This window comes from Nannobrachium achirus (assembly GCF_963921795.1).
Source record: "Nannobrachium achirus genome assembly, chromosome: 19".
In the NCBI taxonomy this organism is placed as follows: Eukaryota; Metazoa; Chordata; class Actinopteri; order Myctophiformes; family Myctophidae; genus Nannobrachium; species Nannobrachium achirus.
The window spans coordinates 60,979,709-61,003,746 of record NC_137826.1 but is presented as its reverse complement, the minus strand read 5'-3'; the positions used below and the strand labels follow the sequence as shown (position 1 = coordinate 61,003,746).

The 24,038-nt window shown below is 46.0% G+C and overlaps 3 protein-coding genes across 4 annotated transcripts in view; all 3 read left to right on the top strand.

Moving 5' to 3' along the window:
- Nucleotides 1–10,569: 10,569 nt before the first annotated feature.
- Nucleotides 10,570–14,043, top strand: LOC308304972 (ubiquitin carboxyl-terminal hydrolase 7-like; the record flags this gene model as incomplete). The annotated part of the gene is made up of 1 exon (XM_080749595.1): nt 10,570–14,043. One exon carries the CDS (start codon nt 10,570–10,572, stop codon nt 14,041–14,043), a length of 3,474 nt encoding a protein of 1,157 aa, XP_080605721.1.
- An 873-nt stretch (nt 14,044–14,916) lies between these two features.
- LOC308304971 (ubiquitin carboxyl-terminal hydrolase 7-like) lies at nt 14,917–18,216 on the top strand (the record flags this gene model as incomplete). The annotated part of the gene is made up of 1 exon (XM_080749594.1): nt 14,917–18,216. The coding sequence occupies one exon, from the start codon at nt 14,917–14,919 to the stop codon at nt 18,214–18,216; it is 3,300 nt and encodes a 1,099-aa protein (XP_080605720.1).
- A 5,208-nt stretch (nt 18,217–23,424) lies between these two features.
- The window catches only part of vhll (von Hippel-Lindau tumor suppressor like), a 7,862-nt gene continuing 7,248 nt past the window's right edge, over nt 23,425–24,038 (top strand). For both annotated transcript variants that reach the window (XR_013963079.1, XM_080749671.1), the window contains exon 1: nt 23,425–23,666. Coding sequence is in view for 1 of the 2 variants with exons in the window: in XM_080749671.1 (XP_080605797.1) it covers nt 23,587–23,666 (80 nt within the window). In the remaining variant the exon portion in view is untranslated. The remainder of the gene's footprint in view (nt 23,667–24,038) is intronic.

Here is a 24,038-nt window from a genome sequence, read left to right as displayed (position 1 = left end):
TAGATCGGCTATTTTATCTACTCTTTCTGCAGATAAGAGGTTTTTGCTTGACACTAACAATATGCAATGTGGCCCCACTGGAGTGAGTGTGGAAATATAGTAGCCCTCACCATCATCACAGTTGCCCCCCCCCCCCCCCGATCTAAAATGATAAAAAACTTTGGCCAAATTTTCAAATATTAGAGGCAGGGATTGTGAAAATAGCAGATCTACAAGCTCACAACGTGAGTTTATTATAAGGCTCGTAGCCTTATAATAAACTACAGTAATTTAACTGGGTTCCCCCTGGAACCCCTTCAAGGACCCCTGGGGGTCCCCAGACCACACATTGACAAAGGGAGTATGAAAATAATTCATATTCATATCCACAGATTGATCAAACCCTGGCAGTGAAGGACAGATATGTTTAATCACTCCAGATTTGTGAAAATCGAAAATAGGGATAAAGTGGATTAAACTGTTCCTCCTTTTAATATGGACCCCCTTCAAGGACCCCTGGGGGTCCCCAGACCAACCACACTGGTAACCAGTGATACAGGACATCTAGGGACCGTAGGAAGGACCCCTGGGGGTCCCCAGACCAACCACACTGGTAACCAGTGATACAGGACATCTAGGGACAGTAGGAAGGACCCCTGGGGGTCCCCAGACCAACCACACTGGTAACCAGTGATACAGGACATCTAGGGACCGTAGGAAGGACCCCTGGGGGTCCCCAGACCAACCACACTGGTAACCAGTGATACAGGACATCTAGGGACAGTAGGAAGGACCCCTGGGGGTCCCCAGACAAACCACATTAATATAAAGATGATATAAGATATAAAGAGAATTGTGTAGTCAACGGTTTATAGTGGAACCTTAATAACCATCAGTGGCCACCAGGGGTCAGTGTTTGACCTCGTATGGACCATATTAACCCACAGTGAAGCAAAAAGACAGAATGCGTTTAAACTTGTAGATCAGCTATTTTCAGCAAAAAGGAGGGTCCAAACTCTGTTCAAAGGGTTTGCTGCCACATTAGAACATTTTAAAACACACAAGGGACGACTATATCTCCTGTTAAAATGTACTTTCAGTCAGATCATAACAAAGTCACATACTGTACATATTATGCATTTAATTATCATCATATTTAATAAGGGTCTTTTGTCAGGTGTTGCTCTGAACAAAACACTAATAACTCACCTTACCAAATGTAACTGGTTACATAAATACATACGCACGCACGCACGCACGCACGCACGCACGCACACACACACACATACATACATACATACACACACAATTACACACATACATACAGTTGTATTTTACCTTGTAGTCTGGTTACTAACCAGACTACAGTCTGGTTACTAACCAGACTACAGTCTGGTTACTAACCAGACTACAGTCTGGTTAGTAACCAGACTACAGTCTGGTTACTAACCAGACTACAGTCTGGTTACTAACCAGACTACAGTCTGGTTACTAACCAGACTGTAGTCTGGTTAGTAACCAGAACCTTGTAGTCTGGTTACTAACCAGACTGTAGTCTGGTTACTAACCAGACTACAGTCTGGTTACTAACCAGACTACAGTCTGGTTACTAACCAGACTACAGTCTGGTTACTAACCAGACTGTAGTCTGGTTAGTAACCAGAACCTTGTAGTCTGGTTACTAACCAGACTGTAGTCTGGTTACTAACCAGACTGTAGTCTGGTTACTAACCAGACTGTAGTCTGGTTACTAACCAGACTGTAGTCTGGTTAGTAACCAGAACCTTGTAGTCTGGTTACTAACCAGACTGTAGTCTGGTTACTAACCAGACTGTAGTCTGGTTACTAACCAGACTGTAGTCTGGTTACTAACCAGACTGTAGTCTGGTTACTAACCAGACTGTAGTCTGGTTACTAACCAGACTGTAGTCTGGTTACTAACCAGACTGTAGTCTGGTTACTAACCAGACTGTAGTCTGGTTACTAACCAGACTGTAGTCTGGTTAGTAACCAGACTGTAGTCTGGTTACTAACCAGACTGTAGTCTGGTTACTAACCAGACTACAGTCTGGTTACTAACCAGACTGTAGTCTGGTTAGTAACCAGACTACAAGGTAAAATACAACAACATGTCCTTTCTTTGACCCTTTCAGAATGAGACAACAGGGAACAAGGAATCCTGACAAATTATACTATAAAATATTCTTGTTGACGTGACTGTGTTGGCCGGCCGTATAAAATGTGCCATCGGGCCACATGTGGCCCCCGGGCTGCACTTTGGACACCCCTGGTGGGCAACAGGCGGCCTGGGGGCCACATTCGGCCTTCACCTTCACTTAAAGGGCAAGTTCACCTTGAATGAATGAATATAGTTTATTTTCTGTGCCTATTATCATTACAGAACACAAAACAATCACTTTGCACACATTTTGAGGGCTCCGCAAAAAGGCGTAGGACTGAAGCCGAAGCTGGTTGTGCCTACCCTTTCAAGGACAAAAACAACACAAAAACAAAATAACAGTGTTACATAGAATACACTGTATAAAGTAATGGTACAGTAACAGTGTTACATAGAATACACTGTATAAGGTAATGGTACAGTAACAGTGTTACATAGAATACACTGTATAAATTGATGGTACAGTAACAGTGTTACATAGAATACACTGTATAAAGTGATGGTACAGTAATAGTGTTACATAGAATACACTGTATAAAGTAATGGTACAGTAACAGTGTTACATAGAATACACTGTATAAAGTGATGGTACAGTAACAGTGTTACATAGAATACACTGTACCAGTAAGACTCCCTAATCGGGAGATAAGCGACCGTAGGTCACTTATCTCCACAAATAGGGCAAAAATGTGTTTTGCCAAAATCTTCCTGATCCATGTTGATGACATGAGTGTAGACATACTGTGTAGTGATTTTAGGGCAAAATCTGTAGGAGCAGTGTCCAAAAATGTGATGGTACAGTAACAGTGTTACATAGAATACACTGTATAAAGTAATGGTACAGTAACAGTGTTACATATAATAGACCAGAACACCACTCCAGATGTTGTGGTTGTTTGATTCATCCCAGAGCCTGCGGTCAGAAGGTAATACCATGTAAACCCTGTCTCTCTGCTCCAGCTCTACCATCATTCCATTAGAAACGGATTCCAGCTTTCCATGATTATTCCATGCAGAGTTCCTCATGAGTCTCTCATCATTTTTAAACATCATGACAGTCACCCACTCATCTGATTTCCCATAGCCAGCTGCAGTGAAGATGAAGTGATAAACTCCTTTAACAGGAGCTGTGAAGACACCTGTCACAATAAATAAACAAACAAACAAACAAACAGATTAATAAGACCATTACTGCATCAAAGTATTCATCAAACAATAAAAACTGGTCAAGCATTAATCATCCTTGGTGTAAAATGATTTAAGAAAGTATCAAACATTGTGATAATAGCTGATCTACAAGCTCACAACGCCTTGTGTTGTGAGCTTGTAGATCAGCTATTTTCACTATATTGATCTGTGTGGAACCGAGTCAAGCTAAATGTAACACCTGACCCCTCTAGTGATTAACATGGTGTGTGTGTGTGTGTGTGTGTGTGTGTGTGTGTGTGTGTGTGTGTGTGTGTGTGTGTGTGTGTGTGTGTGTGTGTGTGTGTGTGTGTGTGTGTCTGTTTCAGGGTTGTTTTCGCCTCGTACCACAACCCTGAAACAGTGGTAAATCAGCCAACAACCCATGACCCTCGAATGGTAAATTGCTTTTCTACCACTTCTACCATATAAATGAAAGAAAACACAGTTGGAACTTGGAAGGTCTTGGAAATGTTACAACTGCAACACAACAGTGGGTGGGGTCCATGAGCCAACTCAAGGTAGTTGACTGATTAACCACTGCCAATCAGAATCCAGTATCTGAACATGTGACCACAAAAAGTGGTAGAAAAGTCCTTTTACGGTCTGTTTTATGTCATAGTCCTTGGTATTCAATATGTACAAGGTAGGGGAAACAAGGGGGTGGGGCTAAGGTAAGTGGGGGGGGGGGGGGGGGGGGGGGGGCTTCTCTGGCCTCCTGAAAGGTGAGTTCTCACCTGTCTATGGGAGAAGTGATAACTACCTCCTTCTCTGGCCTCCTGAAAGGTGAGTTTTCACCTGTCTATGGGAGAAGTGATAACTACCTCCTTCTCTGGCCTCCTGAAAGGTGAGTTTTCACCTGTCTATGGGAGAAGTGATAACTACCTCCTTCTCTGGCCTCCTGAAAGGTGAGTTTTCACCTGTCTATGGGAGAAGTGATAACTACCTCCTTCTCTGGCCTCCTGAAAGGTGAGTTCTCACCTGTCTATGGGAGAAGTGATAACTACCTCCTTCTCTGGCCTCCTGAAAGGTGAGTTTTCACCTGTCTATGGGAGAAGTGATAACTACCTCCTTCTCTGGCCTCCTGAAAGGTGAGTTTTCACCTGTCTATGGGAGAAGTGATAACTACCTCCTTCTCTGGCCTCCTGAAAGGTGAGTTTTCACCTGTCTATGGGAGAAGTGATAACTACCTCCTTCTCTGGCCTCCTGAAAGGTGACTTTTCACCTGTCTATGGAGAAGTGATAACTACCTCCTTCTCTGGCCTCCTGAAAGGTGAGTTCTCACCTGTCTATGGAGAAGTGATAACTACCTCCTTCTCTGGCCTCCTGAAAGGTGGGTTTTCAGGGCAGTTTTGAAGGATGCCAGCGAGCTACATGTTTTAAGGGAGGTAGATTTCACAGGAGTTCAAACTTCACAGCTTTACGGACCCTAACAAACAATGGATACAGGCTCTAGGCATTACAAGCTACTGGCATGTCATGAAAAGGACTTTAGAGCATCCAAAATAACCAGATTAATGAATGTCCTGTATGGAACCGTGGTCGGGTAGGACATGTGATCCTAAATGGAAAATGTTGCTTCTTTAGAAAAACAACTGCTGGACTATTATTTTGATGACCAAAAAGATACTTTTAAAAGGTAGGAAAGACGTTTTTACCCCGAAATCCTCCTTTAAATGAAGGTTAAAATCACACCTACCTGTAGATGGATGCTATGATTATATGAAGATAAGGTTAAAATCACACCTACCTGTAGATGGATGCTATGATTATATGAAGATAAGGTTAAAATCACACCTACCTGTAGATGGATGCTATGATTATATGAAGATAAGGTTAAAATCACACCTACCTGTAGATGGATGCTATGATTATATGAAGATAAGGTTAAAATCACACCTACCTGTAGATGGATGCTATGATTATATGAAGATAAGGTTAAAATCACACCTACCTGTAGATGGATGCTATGATTATATGAAGATAAGGTTAAAATCACACCTACCTGTAGATGGATGCTATGATTATATGAAGATAAGGTTAAAATCACACCTACCTGTAGATGGATGCTATGATTATATGAAGATAAGGTTAAAATCACACCTACCTGTAGATGGATGCTATGATTGATAAGGTTAAAATCACACCTACCTGTAGATGGATGCTATGATTATATGAAGATAAGGTTAAAATCACACCTACCTGTAGATGGATTGTAGGCGTTGCCGATGTTGGTGAAGACTTCCTTATAGACCAGAGTGGTGTCAGAACTAAATGGACCAACATATGTAATATCACTAAAACCCAAGCCAGCAGAGAAGGCCACCTGTGGTTTGTCTGTCAACACAGGAACATGAAACAACTGTTAATAATACAAAACTATTCATTATGATAAACTCTCAAGCCTTACAGTATAAACTTCATTATACCAAAAATAGCAGATCTACAAGCTCACAACACGTTGCAGTGCAACACATTACAGGATTGTATATCTGCTAATTTCGCTTCTTTAAAGGAAAATGTGTTGAGTTGCTTTACTAGCCTGGACGCTCAGAGAGTGGGCGGGGCCAGGCTATTACGTCATAGTTTACATCTATACACAGTGCTAGAAAGTAACTGAGTACATTTACTTCTTATTATTACACAACATACATCAACCACTTCAGCTGTTTATACATTTCAGCCATTTGAAAATAGCTGATCTACAAGCTCACAATGTGCCGCTTGTAGATCAGCTATTTTCAAATGATTTGAATACATTTGAGAACTTGAGATGGGATTTCAGCATAATGAGTACTTTTACTTTTGGTACTTTAAGTACATTTTGATACCAATATTTTGTACTTTTACTCAAGTATTTTTTTTTATTCTAGGCTTTTACTTGTAAAAAAAAAAGCATTTTTTACATTGCAGTATTGATACTTTGACTTAAAGTATTACTTTTTCCACCACTGTCTATGCAACATTCTATTGTTTCAATAAGTGTACTGTATCTATTGTACATCATTCTATTGTTATCACCTCATGAATATTCAGTAGGATCTATTGTTAGATTATATATATATATATATATATATATATATATATATATATATAAAGCATTTCCATTTCCAGCTATTGGAGTTCTGAGCCTCTGTTTGGTATATTTAACCTATTACCGAACAGTGGAGAATAAAGCTTGTTCTTAGTTTTGAGTCAACTTATCAATTGTATTGTGTAGCCGTGGTAATACGTGCATTATCAGATACATAATATAACATGGCCTAATGAACAACTAGGCTAGAGATGTCATTCATCAGAAAACAATTTGAAACAAGTTGCCTGTACATTTTATAGCCACCAAACAATGGATGTCATCTAGTTTGTTCCACAGAGCAACGCATGAGGCAGAGCAAGGCCCACAACATAACCCTTTAGAGTTTAGACGTCACAACGATATTCTAAAACAGGTTCTGTCATGGTGAATTGACCATACATAATGTTTAAACAACTACATACTACTGAGCCTTCACCGCCATGTTGCGGCAGTGTGGTGTGTGTAATGGCCAAATATGGGTAATTCTTTTTTTGAGAAAAAAAGGTTTTTTGAGAAAAAAAGGTTTTTTGAGAAAAAAAAAGTTTTGTGAGAAAAAAAAAGTTTTTTGAAAAAAAAAAGTTTTTTGAAAAAAAAATTTTTTTTGGGAAAAAACATTTTTGAAAAAAAAATTGAAAAAAAAAAAAAATTGGGAAAAAAAGAACGCTTGCGCACACACACGCGCACGCACGCACGCACGCACACACACACACCCCCCCCTCTGTTGTAATTCGATACTCTACTCTGCTCAGCTCCTCTCCCCCCTCCCTCCCTCTGTAACTTGATACCCTGATGATCATTTTGACGTTTCAGTACTGGCCAGAATGTTCAGAATACTATGTCAGGACTGGCTGCTCTGCGTGAGGCGAGATGTTGTTAAATTGAAATAAATGCGGTTCAAAGAGTGGCATGTTTAAAATGTGGACAGTTGTAAATTTTCACGTTTGTTCGCCGTGGTGGCTATGTTTGTGAGAGGTGTTTGTGAGAATATGTAGCTAAACATTCTGGTTTAGGTTTGCCACCAATTGCTCCAGTATAGATGCTTGATAGAGGGTATCTGCACATTTCTAAAGTGACAATTTAAGGACTTTTTAAAAGCTCTAAAATGATAAATTATACATTGGCCAAATTGTCAAATATTAGAGGCAGAGGCAGAAATTGTGAAAATAGCAGATCTACATGCTCACAACGTGAGGCGTTGTGAGCATGTAGATCTGCTATTTTCACAATAGAACCGTGTTATGCAAAATGTAATGCCTCGACTCATAGTGCTTGTCAGGGTGGGGGGTCCCCAGTTAAAATATTATTATTTTGGGGGTCACAGCCTGAAAAGGTTGAGGACCACTGATATAGATGATATACACGCGCAATCTGTTTCCCATACTCATATACCAGGGGTCTTCAACAGGGGGTCCAGGACCCCTAGGTGGTCCCCAGAGTTACTACAGGGGGTCCTTCAAATCTTTGTGACTTTTTCCCCCTCCTTTTTTATATTAACCACTTGAACCCTAACGTCCATATTCTGAGAACTTTATAGCTTGCAGATCAGAGTGAAAGGTCAAGTTTATTAAGTATTGACGGTTCAAGTGGTTAAATATCTGAAAACACAAATTGACATGAATCCAAAATACACTGATGATTGTGCTGTCAAACAATGAAACTATATTGAATCTATGAACAGGTTGTGGGGGTCCCTGCTTCATCTCTCTCTCAACTAAGGGGTCCCTGCTTCATCTCTCTCTCAACTAAGGGGTCCCTGACCCTGCTTCTCTATAGCAATGATTACTGTCACAATATAGAGCTATTTAACACTGTACTGAACAAACACTCTATAGCAATGATTACTGTCACAATGTAGAGCTATTTAACACTGTTACTGAACAAACACTCTATAGCAATGATTACTGTCACAATATAGAGCTATTTAACACTGTTACTGAACAAACACTCTATAGCAATGATTACTGTCACAATGTAGAGCTATTTAACACTGTACTGAACAAACACTCTATAGCAATGATTACTGTCACAATATAGAGCTATTTAACACTGTACTGAACAAACACTCTATAGCAATGATTACTGTCACAATATAGAGCTATTTAACACTGTACTGAACAAACACTCTATAGCAATGATTACTGTCACAATATAGAGCTATTTAACACTGTTACTGAACACACACTCTATAGCAATGATTACTGTCACAATGTAGAGCTATTTAACACTGTACTGAACAAACACTCTATAGCAATGATTACTGTCACAATATAGAGCTATTTAACACTGTACTGAACAAACACTCTATAGCAATGATTACTGTCACAATATATAGCTATTTAACACTGTTACTGAACACTCTATAGCAATGATTACTGTCACAATATAGAGCTGTTTAACACTGTTACTGAACAAACACTCTATAGCAATGATTACTGTCACAATATAGAGCTATTTAACACTGTTACTGAACAAACACTATAGCAATGATTACTGTCACAATATAGAGCTATTTAACACTGTTACTGAACAAACACTCTATAGCAATGATTACTGTCACAATATAGAGCTATTTAACACTGTTACTGAACAAACACTCTATAGCAATGATTACTGTCACAATATAGAGCTATTTAACACTGTTACTGAACACACACTCTATAGCAATGATTACTGTCACAATATAGAGCTATTTAACACTGTTACTGAACAAACACTCTATAGCAATGATTACTGTCACAATATAGAGCTATTTAACACTGTTACTGAACACACACTCTATAGCAATGATTACTGTCACAATATAGAGCTATTTAACACTGTTACTGAACACACACTCTATAGCAAAGTAAATCACTTACCCTGCCTCTAACTGTGTTTACAGCTTTGGGAGCTGATGTGGTTTCCAGTGAAACTGATGCGTCCGCTCTGAAGAATGAGAGTAAAGAAAAAATAAGAAAAACAGCTGCAACTCTTAAAGGAGTAGTTCACCCCCAAAATGACTTTTTTTCTCACGCCATGGAGAGTAGAGTTCAATAATATTTTTAGTTTTTTGTTGCATTCCTAAGACAAAAATTTGATTCCAGTAAATTTACCCCCATTGATTCCGGATGGGGACCCGTTTCGAAACTGAATCCATTGCAAGCATCTGTTTTGCACAAAAAACATTCCTTGGGCTAAAAAACGGCCCCACAAGACTATGGTTCAGTGATGAAAAGTGATGAGTCATCACTTTTCACACTTTTGTGCGGGCCGTTTTAGCCCAATGAATGTTTTTTTTTTTCTTTTTTTTTTAATGCAAAACAGATGTTTGCAATGGATTTAGAATAATGGAAAACCCCCTAGTTTGACCCCTCATATGTTACTTAAAGCAGATTATTTTTTGCTTTTTTTCCCTGTAATGTAAAGTTAATGGGACACCAACTCTAGCGGCTGATAACACCAATTTAGCTGTGTCTAAGAAAGGGTTATCATACCAAAATATAATCTACAGATATAGAGCTTTTCAAAAATGCATGATAACCTTTGCCACCTTTCCGATACCGACATCTCGTATGGCCCATGGACCAATACCTGAAGGCAGCATTCCAGAGAATTGCCTTGTCCAAACTCTCCTGAACTTGAATGCAGCATCTTGTGTTGAAAGAATTGCCCTCTCTGTGTAGAAATCCATGCCGTTACGCCACATCTCCAGTATCGACTTGGATTATGCTTAGTTCAGTGTGATTTCACACACCGAAAATAGCCGACCTCCAAGCTCACAACGCCTTGTGAGCTTGGAGGTCTGCTATTTTCGATTTGTCCACCAAAAGGCCCTTTTAGAAATGTCAGCCCCTGCCTCTCTAACATTCTCTGCACGTCCCTGATGTCATGCATGACCCAGCCATCACCATAAAAGGAGTTCTCAATGCCGCCAGGCCCAAATATGGAGTGGGTTGTCTGACCTCAGTGTGTCGTCATGGCATCAGGCGCAAGCAAATCTGTCAGCTCAATTATGTGGGCACAAATCGTGGCATGCCCATATATGACATCACAAACACGTCTCATATCTTAGCTACAGCGTGAGCTCAGTGCCATAGCTTACCAACCCCCAGTTGGTGACGAGCGAGGAGAATCGTACGCCGACGTCCTTACAGAGCGAACCCTGCTGCCCATGCTCCAGCTGTCCTCCGGCCCATCCCCAACGCCCCGCCTGCGGGCCCGAGACCCCGCCCTGGACCACCTGGTCGAGAAGGACAAGGACACCGCCGAGACTCAGCCTTCTGCCGACATGAACCCTTCTGAGGAGCAGCAGGAGCCTGGCGAACCTGAACGTATGGAGATAGACGACTGGGACACAGATTACTCCCCGAGACTCGCTGTCGACCCCCCGAGACTCACTGCCGACCCCCAGAGACTCGCTGTCGACCCCCAGAGACTCGCTGTCGACTCCCCGAGACTCACTGCCGATCCCACGAGACTGGCGGCAGACCCGGTCTCGGTGTTGGACGGGAGGATGGCCGTGGAAGACGGACGCGGCGACAGGGCGGACGGGGAGGTCGACGACGCCAGCTGCCGGTCGGAGGCGACGTTCCGCTTTGTGGTGGAGCATTTCAGCCGAGTCACTGAGAAGGTTCTGAGCCCGCCCTGCGTCCTCAGGATGCTTCCCTGGAGGATGATGGTGGTTCCGTGCCGCGCCAGCCGGATGCTGGGCTTCTTCCTGCAGTGCGACGGCGACTCCGTCTCAACGCAGTGGTGGTGCCACGCCCAGGTCACCATGACGATCGTCAACCACAAGGACAGCGAGAAGTCTGTGATTCGCCATTTGAACACCACGTTCTGGCAAAAGGGGCACGACTGGGGCTACAGAGACGTCATTCCATTGTCCGATGTGACCGATCCTGAGAAGGGCTTCATTGAGGTTGACAAAGTCACCTTTGAAGTCTTTATTAAGGCAGACGCCCCACACGGAGTTGGCTGGGACTCCAAGAAACACACAGGCTACGTGGGTCTGAAGAACCAGGGAGCAACCTGCTACATGAACAGCCTGTTGGAGACGCTGTTCTTCAGCAACCAGCTAAGACGGGCCGTGTACCTGATGCCCACAGAGGGGGATGACTCGTCCAAGAGCATTCCTCTTGCCCTGCAGAGGGTCTTCTATGAGCTGCAGCACAGCGACAAGCCCGTCAGCACCAGGAAACTCACCAAGTCCTTCGGATGGGAGACTCTAGAATGCTTCATGCAACATGACGTCCAGGAGTTGTGCAGAATTCTCCTGGACAACGTAGAGAACAACATGAAAGGCACTTGTGTTGAGGGGACCATCCCCAACCTCTTCAGAGGAAAGATGGTTTCTTTCATCCAGTGTAAGCATGTGGACTACGGTTCAGAGAGGATAGAGGACTACTATGATATCCAGCTCAGCATCAAAGGAAAGAAGAACATCTTTGAGTCGTTCAAAGACTACGTAGCAACAGAACAGTTGGATGGAGACAACAAATATGATGCAGGAGAGCACGGCCTTCAGGAAGCAGAGAAGGGGGTGAAGTTCCTGACCTTCCCTCCCATTCTGCACCTGCAGCTGATGAGGTTCATGTACGACCCGCAGACCGACCAAAACCAAAAGATAAACGACAGGTTTGGGTTCCCGGAGCGGCTGCCTCTGGATGAGTTTCTCCAGAAGGCCGACTGCAAGGACCCAGCAAACTACATCCTGCACGCGGTGCTGGTGCACAGCGGGGACAACCACGGAGGACACTATGTGGTTTATCTCAACCCCAAAGGAGACGGGAAATGGTGTAAGTTTGATGACGACGTTGTGTCTCGGTGCACCAAGGAGGACGCTGTAGAACACAACTACGGCTATCATGACGAAGACCTTTCGGTTCGCCACTGCACCAGCGCCTACATGTTGGTGTACATCCGCGAGTCCAAGCTCGCTGAGGTTCTCCAGCCGGTGACGGATTCAGACATCCCCCAGCAGCTGGTGGAACGTCTGCAGGAGGAGATGAGGGTGGAGGAGCAGAGGAGGAAGGAGTGGCAGGAGGCTCATCTCTACATGCAGGTCCAGATGGTGACGGAGGACCAGTTCTACGGTCATCAGGGTAACGACTTGTACGACGAGGAGAAGGCCAAGTACCCCTCCTTCAAGGTGCTGAAGAGCTCCTCGCTGCAGGAGTTTCTCCAGAACCTTTCCCACACCATGGGTTTCACACAAGACCAGATGAGGCTGTGGCCCATGCAGGCCCGGAGCAACGGAACCAACCGGCCCACCATGCTAGACTACGAGGCGGACCGCAGCAAGTCCATCGTCAACTTTAGTGACAACGACAACTGCTGGACGATATTTCTGGAGACGGTGGATCCGGCCATGGCAGCCAGTGGGGTCACATTGCCCAAGTTTGTCCAAGGCCTCAACCTCCTAATATTCCTGAAAATGTATGATCCCAAAACCAGAGCATTACATTATTGTGGACATATCTACAAAACGGTCTCCTGCAAAATACGAGACCTGTTGCCGCTCATGCGTGAGAGAGCACGGTTTCAGCAGGACACCGACCTCATCCTCTATGAACAGGTAAAGCCCAACTTACCAAAGCGGATATACGACTACGATATTCCTCTGAACAAAGTCGTGGACGATCCAAACGATGACGCGGTCATCATCGTCTTCCAGAGGGACGACCCAGAGGACGGCGGCAGCAGTCTGCCCACGGCTAAGGTCTGCTTCCAGGGCGCGTACGACCGCGTGGACGTCACCTTCTGTGACAAGACCAACCCCAGTGACCCCGGCCTGGTGGTCTCGCTGGCCAACCACATGAGCTACGTTCAGGTGACGAAGGCGGTGGCTCAGCGGCTGAGCGCGGACCCCGCGCTGCTGCAGTTCTTCACGGAACGCGGCAACAGGGACGGCCCGGGGGCCATCAGACCGGACTACGCGGGAACGCTGCAAGACGTGCTGCAGGTCCTCAAACCACAGCAGCCCAAGAAGCTCTACTACCTACGGCTGACGGTGAAGGTCACGGACCTCGAGAACAGGAGGCGTTTCAAGGCCACGTGGCTGGACAGCCACTTCAGAGAGGAGGAGATCACCCTCTACCCTCACAAGCACGGCTGCGTGCAGGACCTGCTGGACGAGTGCAAAAAGTCGGTTGATCTGTCTTCGGTCAAAAAAGGCTCGGAGAAACTCAGACTGTTGCAGATCGACAATCATAAGATCAAAACGGTGCACCGGGAGGACGAGCTGCTGGAGTGCTTGTATTCCATCTGCACCTTCAGGATCGAGGAGATCCCCGTGGACCAGGTGGACCTGAACAACGACAGCGAGATGCTGGTCCCCGTCGCTCACTTCCACAGGGACGTGGGGACCTTCGGGGTCCCCTTCCTGCTGAAGGTCAGGCAGGGCGTCGCGTTCCGCGAGGTGATGAGGAAGATCCAGGCCATCTTGGACGTCCAAGAGACGGAGTTTGAGAAGTTCAAGTTCGCTATCCGGACACCGAAGGAGCCTCTGTACGTCGCTGTGGACGAGTACGAGGTCCAGCTGAAGGACTTTAAGTCACAGCCAGGTCACATGATGTTCCAGCCCTGCTTGTTACTGGAACACGTCCACAAAGCTCCAGTAGCACCAAAGAGAAGTCGCTACTCCTGATGTCACCTTTCCTGTACACAACACAACAAAGCTCCAGTAGCACCAAAGAGAGGTCGCTACGCCTGATGTCACCTTTCCTGTACCAAACACATCCAGCTAACTGTTACCATGGTTACCAGGTAAACAGATGCTTGCTGCGGCCGCTGGTGAGCGAAACAACTACATATCCCATGATGCAACTGGGCCGCCAGCACCAGGAAGCCATCTAATCTCCATAGGCTCCTCCTATTCTCCATAGGCTCCTCCTATTCTACATAGGCTCCTCCTATTCGTTGCTGATGCAAAGAAACGGCTTCATCTCGGGAATCCACTTCCAAAAGGCAGAGAACGCCGAGAACCGCTCTTTCATTTCGCAACCGAATGTAAACAAAATGATGTCCATTTAAAAAAAGTCAATTCACACAACATGCACACACACACACACACACACACACACACATGGCTTCCAGGGCTCTTCAAAATAAAATAATGCTGAGTGATTGGCAGGCAGCGCTCTACATCCAAAGCATGCCAAAACAATGGCAGCCCAAGAGTTAACTCTCATTTCGTCATACATTAACTTGGCTACGTCATTGTGGAAAGTATATATGGGGTTTTTGCCCCTTTCGCTCAAACATACTTAAACAAACAATCTGCTACTGGAGTACAACCCGAGATTGCAAACATTTCCTCGCAGAAGAGTAGGAATGCGACTGTTAGGGTTGATTTGATGCAAGGACAGTTGTATGCAGAGGTAGTGACAGAGCAGGCCCAGCTGACAAGGCTCGACCTGTCGTCCAGCCCGCCTCTGAGACCTCCGACAGCAACCCAGGTAACCTGACCTGGACCCGGGCGAGGGAAGAAAGATACCGCCATCTCCCCGATTCTGCCAACATGACTCATCCTCCCGCCCAGCAGATGAACCAGAAAGCCGCCATGGATCAGCAGCACAGCGAACCAGAGGCCCTGGCGGTGGAGGCCAGGGCCGTGGAGGAGGACCCCGTCCACCCGGCGACCAACGGGAATGTCATCGTGGGAGACCGTCTCGACGAGACCCCGGAGCAGCACGACACCAGCTGGCGCTCGGAGGCCACGTTCCGCTTCGTGGTGGAGCAGTTCAGCCGCCGCAGCGAGGTGGCGCTGAGCTCGCCCTTCTTCGTGCGGAACCTGCCCTGGAAGATCCTGGTGATCCCGCACTTCAACAAAGACGCCCGCAACCAGGACATGATCGGCTTCTTCCTGCAGTGCAACGCCGAGTCCGAGTCCACCACGTGGTCGTGCCAGGCCCAGGCCACGCTGAGGATCATCAACTACAAAGACAAGGAGAAGTCGTTTAGTCACCCCATCAGGCACCTGTTCTACAACAAGATCAACGACAGGGGCTGCACGGTGCCCTGGGGCGACATGACCGATCCAGAGCGGGGCTTCGTCCAGGACGACAACATCTCCTTCGAAGTCTCGGTCCAGGCAGAGGCCCCTCACGGGGTGGCCTGGGACTCCAAGAAACACACAGGCTACGTGGGCCTGAAGAACCAGGGAGCAACCTGCTACATGAACAGCCTGTTGGAGACGCTGTTCTTCAGCAACCAGCTAAGACGGGCCGTGTACCTGATGCCCACAGAGGGGGATGACTCGTCCAAGAGCATTCCTCTTGCCCTGCAGAGGGTCTTCTATGAGCTGCAGCACAGTGACAAGCCCGTCAGCACCAAAAAACTCACCAAGTCCTTTGGATGGGAGACTCTAGACAACTTTATGCAACATGACGTCCAGGAGTTGTGCAGGGTGCTCCTGGACAACGTAGAGAATAAAATGAAAGGCACTTGTGTTGAGGGGACCATCCCCAAGCTCTTCAGAGGAAAGATGGTTTCTTTCATCCAGTGTAAGCATGTGGACTACGGTTCAGAGAGGATAGAGGACTACTATGATATCCAGCTCAGCATCAAAGGAAAGAAGAACATCTTTGAGTCTTTCAAAGACTACGTAGCGACAGAACAGTTGGATGGAGACAACAAATATGATGCAGGAGAGCACGGCCTTCAGGAAGCAGAGAAGGGGGTGAAGTTCCTGACCTTCCCTCCCATTCTGCACCTGCAGCTGATGAGGTTCATGTACGACCCGCAGACCGACCAAAACCAAAAGATAAACGACAGGTTTGGGTTCCCGGAGCGGCTGCCTCTGGATGAGTTTCTCCAGAAGGCCGACTGCAAGGACCCGGCAAACTACATCCTGCACGCGGTGCTGGTGCACAGCGGGGACAACCACGGAGGACACTATGTGGTTTATCTCAACCCCAAAGGAGACGGGAAATGGTGTAAGTTTGATGACGACGTTGTGTCTCGGTGCACCAAGGAGGACGCTGTAGAACACAACTACGGCTATCATGACGAAGACCTTTCGGTTCGCCACTGCACCAGCGCCTACATGTTGGTGTACATCCGCGAGTCCAAGCTCGCTGAGGTTCTCCAGCCGGTGACGGATTCAGACATCCCCCAGCAGCTGGTGGAACGTCTGCAGGAGGAGATGAGGGTGGAGGAGCAGAGGAGGAAGGAGTGGCAGGAGGCTCATCTCTACATGCAGGTCCAGATGGTGACGGAGGACCAGTTCTACGGTCATCAGGGTAACGACTTGTATGACGAGGAGAAGGCCAAGTACCTCTCCTTCAAGGTGCTGAAGAGCTCCTCGCTGCAGGAGTTTCTCCAGAACCTTTCCCACACCATGGGTTTCACACAAGACCAGATGAGGCTGTGGCCCATGCAGGCCCGGAGCAACGGAACCAACCGGCCCACCATGCTAGACTACGAGGCGGACCGCAGCAAGTCCATCGTCAACTTGAGCGACAACGACAACTGCTGGACGATATTTCTGGAGACGGTGGATCCGGCCATGGCAGCCAGTGGGGTCACATTGCCCAAGTATGACAAAGACCACGATATCATGTTGTTCTTGAAGATGTATGACCCCAAAACCGTATGCTTAAATTATTGCGGACATATCTACACACCGATATCCTGCAGAATACGAGACATGTTGCCGCTCATGTGTGAGAGAGCCGAATTTCAGCAGGAGACAAGCCTGGTCGTCTACGAAGAGGTGAAGCCCAACCTAACAGAACAGATACAGAACTACGACGTTTCCCTCGACAAGGCCGTGGAGAAGCTAATAGACGGGATTATCATCGTCTTCCAGAGGGACGACTCGGAGACCGATGGCGGCGATCTGCCCACGGCTAAAGACTACTTCGAAGACCTTTACAACCGAGTGGACGTCGTCTTCTGTGACAAGACCAACCCCAGTGACCCCGGCCTGGTGGTCCCGCTGGCCAACCACATGAGCTACATTCAGGTGACGAAGGCGGTGGCTCAGCGGCTGAACGCGGACCACGCGCTGCTGCAGTTCTTCAAGTCCCACGGCTACAGGGAGGGTCCGGGGTACCCGCTCAAACACACCTACGAGGGAACGCTGCGAGACATGCTGCACTACTGCAAGCCGCACCCCCAGAAGCTCTACTACCAGCGGCTGAAGATGAACATCGCAGACTTTGAGAACAGGAGGAGCTTCAAGGCCATGTGGCTGGACAGCCACTTCAGAGAGGAGGAGATCACCCTCTACCCTCACAAGCACGGCTGCGTCAGGGACCTGCTGGACGAGTGCAAGAAGTCGGTCGACCTCTCGGAGAAAGGCTCCGAGAAACTCAGACTGCTGGAGATAGTGGGCTACAAAATCACTGGACTGCATCAGGAGGACAAGCTGCTGGTGTTCCTGGAGTGCTCCTACACCAGTCGCAACAGTCGCACCTTCAGGATCGAGGAGATCCCGCTGGACCAGGTGGACCTGAACAAGGACAGCGAGATGTTGATCCCCGTCGCTCACTTCCACAAGGACGTGTTCTGCACCTTCGGAGTCCCCTTCCTGCTCAGGGTGCGGCAGGGCGAGTCGTTCCGCGAGGTGAGGCGGAGGATCCAGGGCGCGCTGGGCGACGTCCAGGAGAGAGATTTTGAGAAGTTCCGGTTCGCCGTGGTGAACATGAACCGGCCGCAGTACATCGCAGAGGACCAGTACGACGTCAACCTGAAGAACTTTGAGGCGCCGCCGGGGAACCTGATCCGGCCCTGGCTGGGCTTGGACCACCTCAACAAGACTCCGAAGAGAGGCCGCTGCTCCTACCTGGAGAAGGCCATCAAGATCCTCAACTAAAGTAGAGCCTCCTCCCACTGACCAACCGTGTGCATTCATTCAACCTTTATTTATTCATGAACAGATATGGAGGTTGCCCTCATTGGCAGTTCCGTCGAGATACATCTCTCTAGGTCGTCCTCAGATGAGCCTTCCATCGTCGCTTCCAGTCATCCCGGTTCTCCATACATCCGGCCAGCTCGCTGGTGCTTTGCGCTCCTGCGTCTTTCTTGAGTACATCCACGTATGTTAGTGTGGGACGTCCTCGTGACCGGTGCCCATGTGTTGGTTCCCACAGCACCAGTTTGCTGGCTGGCAGCTCCTGGTGCAGTGTCCTGCAATTCTCATTCTCCTGGCTGCTATTTTATCGCTCACCCTTAATATTCCAGCATACAGATTCTTGTTGGTAACATACATCATCACAATACAACATCAATATTCACAAGCGAGAGAGAGAGAGAGATACTAAGTGTGGCCGAAGCTTCCAGATGTGGTGACACTGAACTATAGTTGGGAACGCCCGTCCGAACCGGAACAATGTCCAACGTGGTAACGGAGCATGCATCCTTTGAGACAGACTCAAAGGCTTGGGGCTTGGCACGAATCCGCCATTCCTTCGGCAGGTCAAACAACACAGATTCCACCATTGGAAGTGCATTACGGAAGGTACACATTGTTGTGTTTTATTGGGGTTTTTCTCATGGAGCAACGCATGGTGAAGTGTTGTAGTGCAGGTCATTGCAGCAACGACCGGTCTTGTGAAAAATGAAAACGGGTCCGACAAATACGCGACACTTTCTGCGATTCTGCCAATAATCGTATTCTTTGGGAGACTCGTCCAAGTTTTTGGCAGGTCGAACAAGGAGTCTCGCACTTCCCCTATTTGCTCTTCTCGTACATGACATTGGCCTTAACACTTCCCCCAGTCCTCGTCACCTGTTCATTACTACTATCTACTATAAGTCACTTTGGCTCATTCTACTGACACTGACACATTGTCGGTTGACGCACCGCGCAATCAACCAACCAACACATTTTTTCTTAACTCAGTTTATGCAATTTATTTTTTTACGGCTTGCAGATGAAAAGGACAAGGCATAGGACAGAAGGTTTGTATGTTGTATGTGTGTATGTATGTATGTACTCATGTACATGTATCTTTGAGTAGGTATTTAGATTGTGGACTCTGCAAAACATGTTATTTGACACACCAGCTCAAAACTGGCCTCCACATGTCTGGTTTCAGCTGCCATGTTGTCATTGCTCCCCAATGGGAGGGACAGAGGCTTTCTTTATGGCATGAGCAGCAGCATAAATCTCCCACAGGCACACACAGGAACGGCACGGAGCAGTGCTTGCTAGAACCACAGAGTTATAAAGGCTATACCAGTGACGACGTGCCATAGCCTATCTAATCAAGTTGCTATTTGTACAACATGTTTACCACCTAGCCAGTAGCCACACCAGCACTGTACCAAAACCTCCACCGGCTGTCTGTCAGTCAGTCTGTCCGTCGTGTCACACTTTTCCCCAACTCATATCTCCGCCACCGTTACCCCAATCCATGCCAAACTTTGCAAACACACACTTGCCTGCCAATCCACAACCTCCACCCCACCAGGGACCCCCGGAGCTCCAGGGACCCCCAGGGACCCCCTTCCACCGCCGCCAAAAAGTGCAAAATGACCGGGGCTGTTCACGGGGAATTCCTGGGGACCGCCGACTCCTGCTGCTCCAGAATGGATGCCTCTAGTGGAGGACCCCCGCCACTGCAGCACACATAAAATGCCCTAACTCGGGCTAGGAGCGACCGGGAGAGCCGGGGCCGGTACCCACACGTCCGCCTCGGCGGCGCCAAGAGAGACGTCAACATGAATCTGTCCCATATAGCGCCACCATCAGGCCCATTTTTTCAAACACATTTTTGGACACTGCTCCTACACATTTTGCCCTAAAAGCACGCTGCGACCTGACGGTCGCTTATCTCCCGATTAGGGAGTCTTACTGGTGTAAACTACTGAGAGAATGGAACAGATTGAGAAGGGCACTGCTGTGCACACTAGACACACACACAGGGTATTTAGCTGCTCAGATTCACCGCTCCACTTCGAACCGGGGAATGATTTTTAAAAGGAGTTTCAATCCTTTCAGGGTGGATGTCGCAGATATGACTCTGGAACCCCAGACAGTAACTAACCCTAACCCCAGACAGTAGTAGGCCTGCGACCGTCAGGTCGCATACACAAACTTTAGAAGGCAATGGTAGCCAATCAGGAGGGAATATGGGAAATGGAACAGATGCAGATCCATGGACATGACTTTAGAGATACTGTGTACCGCTTTGCGTGATTTTAGGGCGCAATCTTTAGGAGCAGTGTCCAAGAATGTGTCTTGCAAAAATCGGCCTGATGGTGGCGCTAGATGGGAAAGATGCATGTTGATGACATGACTGTAGAGATACTGTGTACCGCTTTGCGTGATTTTAGGGCAAAATCTGTAGGAGCAGTGTCCAAAAATTTGTTTTGCAAGAATCGGCCTCATGGTGGCGCTAGAAGAGGGCCATGTGAGAAATGATGTTGTGGTTTGGCAGCCAAGGAGTGTGTGTGCAAAGTTTGGCATGGATGGGGGCAACGATGGCGGAGATATGAGTAGGGGAAAAGCGCAACGTGACGTGACGTGACTGACAGACAGACAGACAGACAGACAGACAGACAGACAGACAGACAGACAGACTGTGGAGGTTTTGATAGTAACTGCGATCTGACGGTCGCAAATAGCAAAACATGTTCAGTTGTGGAGGGAGCACTATTTTTTTGTTCTTTCTTTTCTGCCAATGTTAGGAATTATAAAAACCCACAGCTTCTGTTTGTAGAGAAATAAGTGGGTACTTCAGTGCTACAGGTTGTCTCTTAAAGGAGTAGTACGTATATTCTATCATTCACTCACCCCATGATGCCTTGAAACCATGGAGATTTATTTAGTTGTTTTTTGTTTCTTTCGTATTCCTGAGTCCATCATTAGCATCTTTCAGACGGTCATCTAATGCTGTGGTTCTCAACCTTTTCAGGCCGTGACCCCCCAAATACTTCATATATATCATATTTTAACTGGGGACCCCCCACCCTGACGAGTTGAGGCATTACATTTTGTATACACGGTTCTTTTGTGAAAATAGCAGATCTACATGCTCACAACGCGAGGCGTTGTGAGCATGTAGATCTGCTATTTTCACAATTTCTGCCTCTAATATTTGAAAATCGAAGGCGGCTTGAAATGAGGTATTTGTGTGTATGTGTCAAATTAATGAACAGACACACTATGCATGCACGTAGCACATGCACAAAAGCAGTCCATCTGTAACCAGGTGTGGTTATTTCAATAAAACCTACCTAACCCTTCTATGTGTGCTGTGCAGTGTGCATGCATGGATATGCTATTCATTATCTGGGTTATTCTATGTGTGCTGTGCAGTGTGCATGCATGGATATGATATTCATTATCTGGGTTATTCTATGTGTACTGTGCAGTGTACATGCATGGATATGATATTCATTATCTGGGTTATTCTATGTGTACTGTGCAGTGTACATGCATGGATATGATATTCATTATCTGGGTTATTCTATGTGTACTGTGCAGTGTACATGCATGGATATGCTATTCATTATCTGGGTTATTCTATGTGTGCTGTGCAGTGTACATGCATGGATATGATATTCATTATCTGGGTTATTCTATGTGTACTGTGCAGTGTGCATGCATGGATATGATATTCATTATCTGGGTTAGGCAGGCAGTGGACCTTAAATCAGATACAATACAGTTAAAATATGATTATTCTGGGATTCCCAGTCTGAAGAGGTTGAGAACCACTGCATTAAAACATGTCAATCACTGCTTTCCTTCTGAACTGGCCTGAAAAAAACAAAAAAAAAAACTAAACAAAAAAAAAAAAAAAGTTACCCCAACTTGTTTGTACAAATGGTGTTCATATTTGATGATATATTATATATTATTATTGTCTATGCTCTGTTGATGAATTCAATACATGGGACCATTTTTTGTGTTATCCTTTTAGCCTTAATGTCACTGTACCTCTTATGGCTTGCATTTATGACTAATAAAACTATTAAATCTTTCAAAAGTAAACGTGGTTTCCAGTGGAAATAAGCGTAGTCTTTTCTAGGAACTCCTTTTAGTAGACCTTGTACCAGTGAACTGTACCGTCATGAAACTGTACCTTTTCCTATGCAAACTGACAATAAAGTCTTCAATCAATCAATCAATCAATCTGACTTCTTCCACGTCACTGACAGTATTCCTCCCGGCCTGTAGGGGGAGCCAGCGGGTCGTTTCTTTTACCAACGGCAGGAAATAAGTCACGGACCCTGCTGTCATGTGACCAGGGTTGCCATGCATGCTTTTTATAAGCCAAACATTGGGATTTTATGTAAACTAAAGTCGGCTGTGAATATTGGTGCTTTTGGTTGGTCTTGTTTATAACGTGTACTTGTTCATTTGGCCTTCCCTTCATATTCCATCCTGATTGGCTAACATTGGCAGGACTGGTCCGTTTTGAACAAAATCAACGCAGCTTGTGATTTAGAGACATTCTGTACGCACATTGATTGATTGATTGATTGATTGATTGAAGACTTTATTAGAAGTTTGCATAGAAAAAGGTACAGCTTCATGAAGGTACAGTTCACTGGTTCAAGGTCTACTAAAAGGAGATCCTAGAAAATACTAAGCTTATTTGGGAAACCATTGAAGTATCTCATATAACATTGAATGACAGACGGATAGAACACAGTAGCCTACTATGCAGTCAGTGGATATAGTCAAGAAAAAAAGAAGAACAAAAAAGAAGGGGAAAACATTCCCGATAGGTCAAGAAATAAATGTCACTCTTTTCACATTGGCCTGTTGAGCGCCGCCAGCAGGTCGACTTTAGCAAAACACATTTTCGGTGGCAAAATGCCTGAAATCACGAATGCAGCGTCCGATTAGCGTCAATAAAGCCGAAGAAGACGCAGCAAGCACCCTTTTCACGTTGGATTGGACTTTTGTAGCCTGTGCTCGGAAGAACACTTCTTTCTTTCTTTTTCTTTTCTTTTCTTTTCTTTTCTTTTCTTTTCTTTTCTTTTCTTTTCTTTTCCAAAGTGAGTGTGACCGCTTGTTTCCCTCTCTAGTTTCCTAAACCTGGCAACAACACAGTGCAGACCTAAAACAACAACAGCAGCAGCGACCAGTGGAGAAGAAACTTTTATTCACTCTGGTTTTATGACATTAGAACAGATTAGACAGTAGCAGATCTTTATATCATAGCATTAGAATAGATTAGACAGATAGAAGGCCTGTAGATGCATGTACAGTATTTATGAATGAACCATGGATGAAGAAGATCTCCCTCAGGCCGCTCTGAGATCAGTCAACTCAGAGCAGCAGACACACGTCAACTTCATCAACAGGTCTGTAGTTTAATGTAGTTTATTATAACTACTGAAATGTGGTTTATTTTAACTACTGTAGAGCTAGAATATCGTGTTATCTTTGGAAAAGATTTAGTCCTCAATTCCTGGAATTCCATGCTGTATTGATGTTGGTGCCATAAGAGAGACAACATAATATAATATTTATAATAATATTCTGTGCTGTATTGATATTGGTGCCATAGGAGAGACAACAGGATGTCACATGTATAATATTATTCTGTATATATTATAATATTCCATGCTGTATAGATCAGGGGTTCCCAAACCTTTTTGTCTCAGGGCACCCCTGGACTGCCGTCACGGCACCCCAGGGTGCCCCGTCACCCACTTAAAAAACCCCTGGTATAG